The sequence below is a fragment of the Bubalus bubalis genome, chromosome 2 (genome assembly GCF_019923935.1).
Source record: "Bubalus bubalis isolate 160015118507 breed Murrah chromosome 2, NDDB_SH_1, whole genome shotgun sequence".
Lineage (NCBI taxonomy): Eukaryota > Metazoa > Chordata > Mammalia > Artiodactyla > Bovidae > Bubalus > Bubalus bubalis.
The window spans coordinates 65985029-65998547 of record NC_059158.1 but is presented as its reverse complement, the minus strand read 5'-3'; the positions used below and the strand labels follow the sequence as shown (position 1 = coordinate 65998547).

The following is a 13519-nucleotide window of genomic DNA, read 5'->3' as shown; positions in this document are numbered from 1 at the left end:
TAGATTTTATATGATTGGAAAAAAAAAGTCAGGGTAGGAATTTGACATGCTCAAGAGGATTTTTAGGAATCCTGAAAACTACTCTAGTAGATTGGAAATGGGTGAGATTAGATGGGAAATCCCATTTAGAAAATGGTTTCCATTGTGGAGTAGTAAGTGATCAGAAATTTTCTTTATTTTCTCTTAAGGAAATTTTGTTAACTCCATACAAACTGCATTTGCTGCTGGTATTGGCTGGCTGATCACTTTTTGTTCCGAAGGAAGCGGTAATATTATTTGTTGTTTTGTTACGATGAAGAGACCATGACATTTGGTTTTTAGGTGACAGCCTCTTTTTCCATAGCTTTATTGAGAGATAATTGACATAGAGCATTGTGTGACTTTAAGGTGTACAATTTGTTGGTCTGAAACACTTACATGTTAGAAGATGATGGCCACCATAACACTAGCTAACACCTCTATCTTGTCACATAATTACCACTTCCTTCTTGTCATGAGAACATTTACAATCTGCTCTTTGAACACATTTCAAGGATTTAATACAGTATTATTAGATATAATCACTATATGCTGTATATTAGGTCCTCAGAAGCTACTAGTCTTATAACTGGAAGTATGTACTCTTAGACTAGGGAAAATCTTAAGTATGCTACTATAATTGATTATTGTCTATTTTCAAAGTACAATTTATACTTTTTAATTTAATGTTACAATTTTTATTTAATGAATATCTTTTTATTACTTGACACATAAGGCTATACAGCTATTGCTTTTTTTAAGTTGAAGTATGTATTTACAATGTTGTGTTGGTTTCAGGTGTACAGCATTCAGTTTGATTTTTTGTGGGATACCTTCCATTATAGGTTATTACAAGATATTGGGTAAAATTCCCTGTAGTTATACAGTAAATCCTTCATATCAATTTTATGTATAGTAGTTTGTATCTGTTCATCCCACATCCCAAATTTGTCCCTTCCCTTGTCTCTCTCCCTTCTGGTGACCGTTAGTTTGTTTTCTGTGTCCAAGTTTGGTTTTGTTTTGTATATAGATTGATTTGTATTATTTTTTAGATTTCACATATAAATATCGTATATTTGTCTGACTTCACAAAGTATAATATTCTCTAGGTCCATTCATGTTTCTGCAGATGGCACCATTTCATTCTTTTTTTTTTTTTTTAATTTTATTTTATTTTTAAACTTTACATAATTGTATTAGTTTTCATTTCATTCTTTTTATGGCCAAGTACTACTCCTTGTATCCATACCACATCTTCTTAAGCTAGTTGTCTGTTGATGGACGCTTGGTTTATTTCCGTGTCTTGGCTATTGTAAATAGTTCTGCTTGAACACACAGGTGCATATATCTTTTCAAATTAAGAGTTTTTGTCATTTCTGGATATACTTGAGTGGAATTGCTGGATTATACAGTAGATCTATTTTTAGTTTTTTTGAGGAACTGCCATACTATTTTCCATTGTGGCTGTACCAGTTTATATTCCAACCAACAGTTTGATGGGGTTCCTTTTCTCCACACTTTCCAGCATTTATTTGTAAACTTTTTGATAATAGTCATACTTACTGGTGTCAGATGAACCTCATTGTGGTTTTGATTTGCATTTCTGTAATAAGTAGCCATGTTGAGCATCTTTTCATGTGCTGGCTGTCTGTGTATATGTCTTCTTTGGAGAAATGTTTGTTTAGGTCTTATGCCTTTTTTCTTTTTTTTGGCTGCACCACACAGCATGTGGGATCTTAGTTCCCCAGCCAGGGATCGAACTCGTGACCCCTGCATTGTAAGTGTGGATTCTTAACCACTAGACAGTCAGGGAAGTCCCTGCCAATTCTTTGATTGGGTCGTTTGTTTTTTCATTATTTCTGTCATGTGAGCTATTTACTATTTTAGTTATTAACCCCTTTCGGTCACATCATTTGCAAATATTTTCTCCTGTTTCTTAAGTTGTCTTTTCATTTTATTGATGACTTCTTTGCTGTGCATACTTAGAAAACCAAGCTTGTAAGTTTGATTAGGTCCCAGTTCTTTACTTCTGCTTGTTTATTGTGTTTGCCCTGGGAGACTGATCTAAGAAAATATTGCTACAATTTATGTCTGAGAATGTTTTGCCTGTGTTTTCTTCTAAGAGTTTTATGATGTCATGTCTTATATTTAGGTCTTTAAAGCTTTTTTTTTTTTTAATTGAAGTATAGTTGTTTTACAGTGTTGTGTTAACTACTGCCGTAATTAAGTGATTGAGTTATCCATGTGTATGCATCCTTTTTCTCTTTTCCTTTCCATTATGGTTTATCATAGGATACTTAATACAGTGCTCTGAGCTGTACAGTAGCACCTTGCTGTTCATTCATTCTGTATATCCCCAACCTCCTACTCTGTCCCTCTTCCCAAACTCTCTCCTCCTTGGCAACCACCAGTATGTTCTCTATATCCATGACCCTGTTGCATAGATAGATTCATTTGTGTCATATTTTAGATTTCACATAAAAGCCATATTGTATGCTGTCTTCCTCTTTCCTCTGACTTCACTTGGTATGATGATCTCTGTTTGCATCCATGTTACTGCACATGGCATTATGTCGTTCTTTTTTATGGCTGAATGGTATTCCATTGTGTATACGTACCACATCTTTATCCATTCATCTGCTAATGGACGTTTCGGTTGATTCCATATCTTGGCTGTTGTGAATATGAACATAGGGCTGCATGCATCTTTTGGAATTGAAGTTTTGTCTGGATATATGCCTAGGGATGGGATTACTGGTCATATGGTAATACTAGTTTTCGTTTTTTGAGGAAGCTCCATAATGTTCTCTATAATGGCAGTGCCACCTGACATTCCACCAGTAATGGCAGAGGTCCCCTTTAATCCACACCCTTTCCAGCATTTGCTGTTTGTAGACTTTTTAATGATGGTCATTCTGACTGGAAGTGGTACCTCACTGCAGTTATCATTTCCATTTCTCTAATAGTTAACAATATTGAGCATCTTTTCATGTGTCTATTGGCCATCGGTATTTCTTCTTTGAAGAAATGTCTATTTTATGTCTTCTGGTCGTTTCTTGATTGGATTGACTTTTTGCTGTTGGGTTTTATGAACTATTTGTACATTTTGGAAATTAAGCCCTGGTTGGCTGCGCTGTTTGTGGATATTTTCTCCCATTCTGTAGGTTGTCTTTTTGTTTTGTTTGTTTCTTTTGCTATGCAAAAGCTTTTAAGTTTCATTAGGTCCCATTTGTTTACTTTTGTTTTTTTTTCTTATTGTCTCGGGAGACTGACCTAAGAAAACATTGGTATGATTTATGTCAGAGAATGTTTTGCCTGTGATTTCTTCTAGGAGTTTTATGGTGTTACATCTTCTATTTAAGTCTTGAAGCTATTTTGAGTTTATTTCCATATATGGTGACAGGGTGTGTTCCAGCTTCATTGATTTACCTGTGGCTCTCCAGCATTTCCAACACCACTTGCTGAAGAGATCATCTTTTCCCCATTGTATATTCTTGCCTCCTTTGTTGAAAGTTAATTGACCGTAGGTGTGTGAGTTTATTTCTGGGCTCTCTATTCTGTCCCATTGATCCATATATCTGTTTTTGTGCCAATACCACACTCTTGATTACTGTAGCTTTGTAGCATTGTCTGAAGTTTGGTAGGATGATGCCTCCTGCTTTATTTTTCTTTAGGATTGGTCTGAAGAGTTTCTTGTCTGATTGCTGTGGCTAGGACCTCCAATACTTGAATAGAAGTGATGAGTTCTATTGTGTTATGTATTTATATTAATAATCCGCATCTTGTTCCCGAATTTAGAGGGAAGGCTTTCAGTTTTTCACCGTTGAGTATTATGTTTTTGCCTGTGGCTTTGTTGTAAATGACCTTTATTTTGTTGTAATACGTTCCCTGTACATACACTTTTATGAAAGTTTTTATCATGAATGGCTGTTGAATTTTGTGAAATGATTTTTCTGCATCTATTGAGATGATCATGTGATCATATGGCTTTTGTCTTTTTTGTTAATATCACATTGATTGCTTTGCATATGTGAAAACATTCTTGTGACCCCAAAATGAATCCAACTTGATCATGGTATATGATGCTTTTTCAGTGTTGTTGGATTCAGTTTGCTAATCTTTTGTTGAGGATTTTTGCGCCTATATTCAGCAAAGATTAGTTCAGTTTAGTTCAGTTACTCAGTCGTGTCCAACATCTTTGCAACCCCATGAACCACAGCATGCCAGGCCTCCCTGTCCATCACCAGCTCCCGGAGTTTACCCAAACTCACGTCCATTGAGTCGGTGATGCCATCCAACCATCTCATATTCTGTCATCTCCTTCTCCTCCTGCCCTCAATCTTTCCCAGCATCAGGGTCTTTTCAAAAGAGTCAGCTCTTCGCATCGTAGTCAAAGTGTTGGAGTTTCAGCTTCAACATCAGTCCTTCCAAAGAAAACCCAGGACTGATCTCCTTTGGGATGGACTGGTTGGATCTCCTTGCAGTCCAAGGGACTCTCAAGAGTCTTCTCCAACACCACAGTTCAGAAGCATCAATTCTTTGGCACTCAGCTTTCTTTATAGCCCAACTCTCACATCCATTAATGACTACTGGAAAAACCATAGCTTTGACTAGACAGACCTTTGTTGGCAAAGTAATGTCTCTGCTTTTTAATATACTATCTAGGTTGGTCATAGCTTTTCTTCCAAGGAGCAAGCATCTTTTAATTTTGGAGCACTGTTGCAATTGTTTCCCCATCTGTTTGCCATGAAGTGATGAGGCTGGATGCCATGATCTTAGTTTTCTCAATGTTGAGTTTTAAGCCAGCTTTTTTACTCTCCTCTTTCACTTTTATCAAGAAGGCTCTTCAGTTCCTCTTGGCTTTCTGCCATAAGGGTGAAGAGAGAGTGAAGAAGCTATTTAAGATTGTACTGTATTTTAAGAATTTGCCATATATGTTAATCAGATAGGTCCATTACATTTTATTACCCCAAATTACGAGATTCCTTGGCTCAAAGGGGCTGTTGATAGGAGGAGCTATTTTAGAATAAGATCTTAAAGAGGTGCTTAAGAAGAAATGCCTTCTTTTTTCCTTGCCTAGAAATCCTGAGACACTAAGGGGAGAAAAGAGTAGAGGTAGGAAAGGGAGGGGAAGGGAAGGGAGGGAGAAGAGGTCAGGAGGAGGGAGAAGAATGAGACATTGACCTCTGTGTCTACCTAGTTAATAAAAGTCTCAGTATTTACCAGCACAGCCCAGTTAATTGCCTTAGAATCAACATCATGGTTTGCAGCAAATGAAAGTATAGATTTAATACTTAATAGCTGAAATTTCCTCATAAGTTTCTTTTCCCCCTCCAGATTGTTTGACCTCACAGACACGTCTCAGGTTAAGTGGTATGTTGGTAAGCATCAATTATTTTGCAAAACTGTATCACCATGTTAAGCAACACATTTAAAAACTGATTCCAGGTATTTTCTTTGCTGATTTCTTGAACATTGAACTCCCTTGTTTGCAATCTTCCTTGTTTTCTGATCAATATATTCATAGTTATAAGCGTCTTTCTGATTGGCTGTGTTCAGTATATTTTAACATGTAGTGCTTTCATTCACTCCTAAATATTCCATAATTATGAGTTCCTCTTTGACCAGAGAGTTAGTGTTTTTGTCATTTCCAAACCTTAATTTTTTGTTGTTTTGTTATTTTACTTACTTAGCTCTCATTATGGTCAGGGAGTACAGTCTTGTGTTGATACTTTAACACTATTAAAACTGTCCTTGTGGGTTGGGAGTTTGCCAAGATTTTGTTTGTTTGTTTTACAAAGATTGTTAGTGTTCTATGTATGCTTTAAAATGTTTCCTATGTGAGGTGTAATTTTTATATCTATTAGATCAAATTTATTAATCACGTTATTCAAATCTGCATCATTTTTTGTGCTCTTTTTAAAAGTTTAATTTTTATGGTAGTGCAGTTGTATTTTTGCAAACTATAAATCATTTTTAACTTTTTTTTTCAACTTACAATATTATTTTTTCTTTTCATTTTAGGATGGTCTTGTTAATGTGGGATGGGTGGACTGTGCCACCCAGGACAACCTTTGTAAAAGTTTGGATATTACAACAAGTACGACTGCCTATTTTCCTCCTGGAGCCACTTTAAATAACAAAGAGAAAAGCGGTATTTTGGTATGAATCCCTTTAATTTCCTTACATATAAATACATAACACATGTATTCAAATATATCATTTTGTACACAATGAGCAAAAAAAAAAAATGAACCAGTTTATATCATCCGATTATGGAACGCTTAATTTATTTAGAACAAATACTTAATATTTGGGATTCTGTTTAATACTTCAGTTTAAAAAGTTAAACTGTAAGGATTATTTTTAAACTGCACTTTTAACAATCCCAAAGGTAAGGAATACATTCTTGGGTTAAATGAATATTTATTGGTTTCCATTTATTTCTATATTTTCTAATGTTAAAATATAGATTATTGGTAGGTTTAGGTGGAATCGGGTATCTGGTTTTTTTTAAAGCCTCCTGTTTGACTCTGATATAAACTTAGTTTGATGATCTACTGGTCTGGTTCACCTTCCTAATTTTATGAATGAAGAAGCTGAGGTTCAAGATAGCTGTCAAGGAGCTGAAACAAATACTGGGATATCAGATAGGTCTCTAGATTACCCACCCACAAAAAAAGATTCTAATATAAGACAAACTACCTGTAGTTTTCTGTTTTTATTTTTCTTTTTTTTGATATTGATATAGATTACATGTATTCATTATAGAAATTCATATTTGATATATAAATGTGTAAAGAAAGATTTGAAATTCATTAAAACTAAATCACCCGTAGGCAAGCACCATCAAGTCTTGGTACATACCCTTCCAGCTCTCTGCTTATATGTGTATGAAATTATGACTTCATGTAGGCAACTCACCAGTTTTGCCTTTGGCCCAGGCCTCTGCCCTCTACTACAGACGTGGTTATTCTCCAGCCTGTTCAGTGTCTCCCCTGGGATATTAATTAATGTTTCAAACTTAGATGTCTGTAACTATATTTCTGATATTTCCCCATACATCTGTTCTCCCTAGTTTTTTCCCCATCTCAGTTAATGAAAGCTTCATCTTTTATGATTAAGGCCAAATACCTTAGAGTCATTCTTGACCCCTCTTTTTCTCATACCTTATAACCTATACCCTATTCATCAGGAGAATAGTTGGATCTGTTTAAAATCTTTAATAATCCACCTCATTGTACTTATCACCTTATGTATTTATTCTTTCATTCTTTTTCTCTTGCAGTACATTTTAAGTTTGAATTTTTCACTGACATATCCTAAGGGCCTAGAAGAGTATCTGGCACATAAGTACTACATATAGTGCCAGAACCCTGGAGTGGGCAGCCTTTCCATTCTCCCGGGGATCTTCCCAATCCAGGGACCGAACCCAGGTCTCCCACATTGCAGGCGGATTCTTTACCAGCTGAGCCACAAGGGAAGCCCATTTAGTGCCTGCTTAAGTGCTTTATACTGTGTGTGTGTGTGTCCCTGAATAGTAGTATATATGATAATTCCTGTGAATGTGTACATCAACAATTCCTAGAAACTAATTCATTGACTAAATGTAACATAATGAGTTTAACCAGTCCTCTCTGGATAGATACTTAAATTTCTACTTTTTCATGATTACAGGCAGTGTTACAATGTACTGTCTTGCTCACCTTTGTGCAGTTCTTCCATTATCTGTTTAGAATGAGATGGCTGTAGCAATTACAAAGTCAATTCATGTTGCCAGATTTCCCAGAAAACCTGGATTTATTTTACACTGTGCCATTAGCTCATGAGGATTACGTGTACTCTGGTTAACACTAAACATAGGCTCTTGCCTTCAGTACAACAATCTTATTTTTCATTGAGATCTTGGGACTTTTAGGTTAAAACAGCAAGCTCAGATATGATCTCAGGAAACATAAATAAGTGATATTAGAAGTGTGATAACACAGGGTGATGAATTACAGTCCTTGTCCCTCCTGAAAGCATTCAAGTTTTTAAAAAATGTAAAACACTATGCTAGCTAAAAACGTTTGGCAGGTGGAATTTAGAGGCTGCACAATACCCTTGTAAATAAAACTACCAAATTTTACTCTAAAACAGGTTTATAATGAAGTTCTAGTGAATTTATAAATTACATAAAATTTTTGATGAATGTGAGTAAAGTGAATGAGCTTTATAGTGCTGAAACATGAAAGTTTTCTGTTTTGACCTTTTAAGCCCTTTGGTAACAAATTATTTCATATATTTTTGAGAGTATGTTACAGATTTTTTTTTTTAAGCAGAAAAACCGAGTTTTCTATTCTTACAGACACTGTTTCTATACATTTGACTGTGTTCTTATATTGAACATAATGAAATGGAATACAGTAATAGTTTCTACAGGTTTTTAATAGAGTTTTATATCTTTGAGGTAATATTTGAATATCAAGAAAATAGTTTAAAGATAGACAGTAAACTGATCAACCCCTGTATACATTTTCTTGGTGTAACTATTGCTGCACTTATGGTAATAGCAGCTGCTTCCATGGAATTAGACTGGCAGAGAGAGTTCCATGAAAAAATATGCTGAGGATAAAATATGGATGGAAATAGACAGTTGTTAGAATTGAGATGTGTCTATTTCAGTTGTTTGTGTTTTAAATAAGAGACCTAGATCTAAAGTGTATTTAATTTTAAAATACATATTTTACATATATACATTTTACCCTGCAAAACTCCTCAGTGGTTTGGTTCAGGGACTTTATTTCTAAAAACCTCTATAATAAACAAGGTCCATTCCAGTTTTCCTGTAAGTTTTTCTTAAGTCCTTCAATTCAGTTCAGTTCAGTTGTTGCCAGTCGTGTCCGAATCTTTGCGACCCCATGAACCGCAGCACACCAGGCCTCCCTGTCCATCACCAGCTCCTGGAGTCCACCCAAACTCATGTCCATTAAGTTGATGATGCCATCCAGCCATCTCGTCCTCTGTTGTCCCCTTCTCCTCCTGCCCTCAATCTTTTCCAACATAAGGGTCTTTTCTAATGAGTCAGCTCTTCACATCATGTGGCCAAAGTATTGGAGTTTCAGCTTCAACATCAGTCCTTCCAGTGAACACCCAGCACTGATCTCCTTTAGGATGGACTGGTTGGATCTCCTTGCAGTCCAAGGGACTCTAAAGAGTCTTCTCCAACACCACAGTTCAAAAGCATGAATTCTTCTATGCTCAGCTTTCTTTATAGTCCAACTCTCACATCCATACATGACTACTGGAAAAACCATAGCCTTGACTAGACAGACCTTTGTTGGCAAAGTAATGTCTCTGCTTTTTAATATGCTGTCTAGGTTGGTCATAACTTTCTTTCCAATGAGTAAGCGTCTTTTAATTTCATGGCTACAGTCACCATCTGCAGTGATTTCAGAGCCCTCCCAAAAAAGTGAGCCACTGTTGCCCCATCTATTTGCCATGAAGTGATGGAACTGGATGCCATGATCTGAATGTTGAGCTTTAAGCCAGCTTTTTCACTCTCCTCTTTCACTTTTATCAAGGGGCTCTTAATTCTTCTGCACTTTCTGCCATTATTAATTGGGATACGAAGCATCTTGCTGTTACTGCTGCTGCTTACTTGCTTCAGTCATGTCCAACTCTGTGCAACCCTATAGACTGTAGCCTGCCAGGCTCCTCTGTCCATGGAATTCTCCAGGCAAGAGTACTAGAGTGGGTTGCTTTGCCCTCCTCCAGGGGATCTTCCCAGCCCAGGGATCGAACCCTGGTCTCCTGTATTGCAGGCAGATTCTTTACCACTGAGCCACCAGGGAAGCCCATAAAGCATCTTATTAGATTGTCAAATATTCTATTATTTTTAACAATTTTTAGAAAATTTGTAAAGCACTGGCATTCTGTAAAACATGGTTAGCATTAAAATTAGATTGACTATGATACAGCTTTTCCTGCCAGTGAGCCAGAGGTCACTCAAGGTTATTTTGAGGATCATCATAGAATACCCAGCACAGTCAACAGAAAATTCCAGATAATAAAACACCTAATAATGAAATTTATTTTGCATCACTATTTTTAAATAACAACCTAGTTATATAACTCTTTAATAATTGCCAAAATATGATATACTGTCTTTTTGAAAAGGAAAATATTTAGGATAAATAGCTTGAAAACTATATTACTTCTATGGTTTTTTTTCTTAAAAGTTCTTTCTCTGAAAACTGAAAAACTAAGACACTGAGATACTCAAATGTTGATTTAAAAAAATAACAATATGATTCTCTTATTTTAGTTTCTTAATTCATTGGATGCTAAAGAAATTTATTTGGAAATAATGCATAATCTTCCAGATTTTGAACTCCTTTCTGCAAATTCACTACAGGTAATTTTTTTTTAATAATAAATAGTAACAAATATTGATAAATTTTATCAGTTGATTCCAGGTTTGCTGGGATTGCAGCTTGAGAGTGGAGCTGTAGCTTTGTGTAACTAGTCCTGAAGGCGAGTTCAGGAGGAGCACCAGAAAAGACAAGATACTGCTCACAAAGCAGCTTTGAATCTGTACGGGGGCTCTGTGTTCCTCTCTACAGAACAGTTTGTGTTGTTCACTGAGAATTACAGAGCAGCTTTAGAAACATTCAGTTTGTAGTAGAATCAATTAGTTTCTTCTACTTATTGATCCCAGAGTTTTCTAAGTCTATATTCCTTTGAAACTTGATGTTAAACCTGAAAGCAATCTGGCTTCCCCACCTTTCAGCTTTTGAGCTCTGTGTCGTTAAAACTGTGTTTTTCTTAGCACAGTCATCTACCTTAAGATTTTATGATTTAGTGGCTCTTTTCTTTCTGTAATACTGTATAATTGGTTTATATAGCATTATTCCAAATAAACCACAAAATAAGAATGTGACTGGGTCTGAATTTTAGACAGTATTTTAAAGTAATGGGTAGGATAGTTAAAATTAAAGAAATAAAGATTGGAACTCTTAGGATTTTTCATCTCTGATGTTTCTTTCCCTTTATCACTTTCTTTTTTAATCACTTTTAAGGATCGTTTAGCTCATCATCGGTGGCTCTTATTTTTTCAATTTGGACAAAATGAAAATTCAAATGATCCTGAGTTGAAGAAACTAAAAACTCTACTTAAAAATGAACATATTCAAGTAAGAAAAATTTATTCTGCCTACCCTTCTCCTTTTCTGCTGTCTTCTTAAGTTAGTACATAAAGTTATGTTTTAAATAACATTAAAGATGTTTACTTGAATTCTAAATTTAGAAATCCCTAAATGCTTTTGTTCTTCTATTTTGTTTTTTTCTACTGAAAAGTAAAATGATATCTGAAAAAGTTTAACCTTCCTTACTCTTGAGCAGTTGGTATGTGATAAATCTCTATGATATAGTTTTTCTGGAATGCAGAAAACTATAGCTTTTTTTAAGTACTTGTTTCTTTATATAAGTAATTCATGTTCATTATTTTACATTATGATATTATGAATAATTACAAAAATGAGTTAGAGGTTTCTAAAAATTATATGTATTTTCACCACTGTTAAGAATTTACTGTTAAAACTGTTGAGGCTTTTTAAACGTGGGTATGTGTTAGCACATATGTATACATGTGCACCTCTGTGCATATTGTACTGGCCATGGTAATAGACATACACATGTAAATTTATATGTATGCTTTTATTCTCTTCTGTAAAATTTTCCATTTAGTGATTAAAAACTTTTCTACATACCAGTGTAATATATATTGATATGTATATTTTTGTGTATGTATATGTATCAGCATCCAAAGACTAAGCAGCCTCTCACTGTATGGCTACACTATGGTTGTTTAACCTATTCTCTCTTACTGGTGACTTGAAGTTGTTTCCATTTTTATATCAAAAAAGATACACTGGAAAATGCAGTATGAGGAATTTTTTGAACCAAGGTTATATTTTCTTAAAAGTTTTTTATCCTCATTATCAGAGCCTTCCTTCTTACTGACAGCATGGGAGTGACCCATTTCTTCTCTACACCAGGGCCAGCCCCGGTATTACCATTCTTTATAATCAGCACTGTTTGGATAGGCCAAAAGTGATATGTTAATAATACTCATTTATTTGCTTTCTATTTTATTTTCTGTGTATGTCTCTGCCCGTTTTCTTTCTCCTGATGGGATGTTTATCTTTTATTTCTTAATAGAAACCCTCTATCTTAAATGCTGAAGATATTTTTTCTTGGTTTATCATCTGCCTACTAGGTTTGTTCCCACACTGTATGAAATCTCTCTGCTTCTGCAGCCTTAAGACGTTCTTTCTCTCCCCCTTGTCAAGATAATATAAATATCCTCTAAGTTTTTAGAAGGTTGGGCTTCATAAACAACTTAATATTTTCCTGGTGATTTCCTCTCAGGTTTTTGAGATCTCCAAGAGGCATTATTTATACTAAATGTAGTTTCAGTGTTAAATGTATATTAATGATAACTGTTTCTTATTTTCGTGGTCCATTAACTTGTTTAGAAGCTGTGTTGTTTTTATAGAAATGTCATTTTTGGATTATCCTTATGAATATTTAATTGAATGGATAAGATTCTATTTTCAACATATTGAACTTTCTCTTTCCTTTAGATTGGCAAGTTTGACTGTTCCTCTGCACCAGATGTCTGTAGTAACTTCTATGTTTTTCAGCCATGTCTAGCAGTATTTAAAGGACAGGGAACCAAAGAATTTGAAATTCATCATGGTAAGAAGGGGGGGAAATGATTAAAAAATTTCTTCGTTTTTTAATTTTACTTTTTACCTTGTTTTATATGGACATGATTATTATAAAATAACTTTGCTTTCATTTATTAGTAAATGTTTCTTAAAGGGAAAGATATTTTGAATTATATATAGTTATTTTATCTTCTTTATTCTTTTTAAGATAAATCCCTTTCTTCTACCTAATATTTTGATCAGTGTTTCAGTAAGAACTCTAGTGACTTGTCAGGCTAGTAAAGAATTTAAGGGTCTTGCTGGTTGACAAAAATAAGCAACACCTATTGTTTCCATTTCAGTGTACCTAATGTAGCATCTCAACCATTATGGGCAATTTCTAGATAGTCTATTAGATGTTTTTCCAACATTTGATGACCAAACATCTCCATTAACTCCTTTGTTAGCTTTCTTGAATTTTGAATTTGTATTTCTGCATTTCAGCTTGTTCAGGACATTAGCCCTGCATCATGTAGATGCAGTTCCAATTCCTGAAGTTTGGTATACATCATTGTCTCTGTCCTGAAAAAGGTCAAGTGTAGCAAAAGATAGACACAAACTACCAACATTAACAGTTAGTAAGTAACAGATACTGATACTATGCCTGTAGGGTGACAAGCATTCTTATAGGTGTTAGGAATGCAAAATTGTAAGATATGGGCTCTGCTCTCAGGAAGTTTAAAATATCATCTAGTGCGGGGGCTGCTGAGAAAAGGGAGATTTTTAGGGAAATATGAAGGACATTGTAA

At 34.9% G+C, this 13519-nt stretch overlaps 1 protein-coding gene across 2 annotated transcripts in view; it reads left to right on the top strand.

Annotated features, from left to right (window-relative positions):
• DNAJC10 (DnaJ heat shock protein family (Hsp40) member C10) overlaps positions 1 to 13519 on the top strand; it is a 48660-nt gene that overhangs the window by 13708 nt on the left and 21433 nt on the right. For both annotated transcript variants that reach the window (XM_045163669.1, XM_044932736.2), the window contains 6 exons: positions 189 to 266; positions 5356 to 5399; positions 6043 to 6180; positions 10325 to 10414; positions 11079 to 11192; positions 12645 to 12759. In XM_045163669.1, coding sequence (XP_045019604.1) covers positions 189 to 266; positions 5356 to 5399; positions 6043 to 6180; positions 10325 to 10414; positions 11079 to 11192; positions 12645 to 12759 — 579 coding nt within the window. The remainder of the gene's footprint in view (positions 1 to 188; positions 267 to 5355; positions 5400 to 6042; positions 6181 to 10324; positions 10415 to 11078; positions 11193 to 12644; positions 12760 to 13519) is intronic.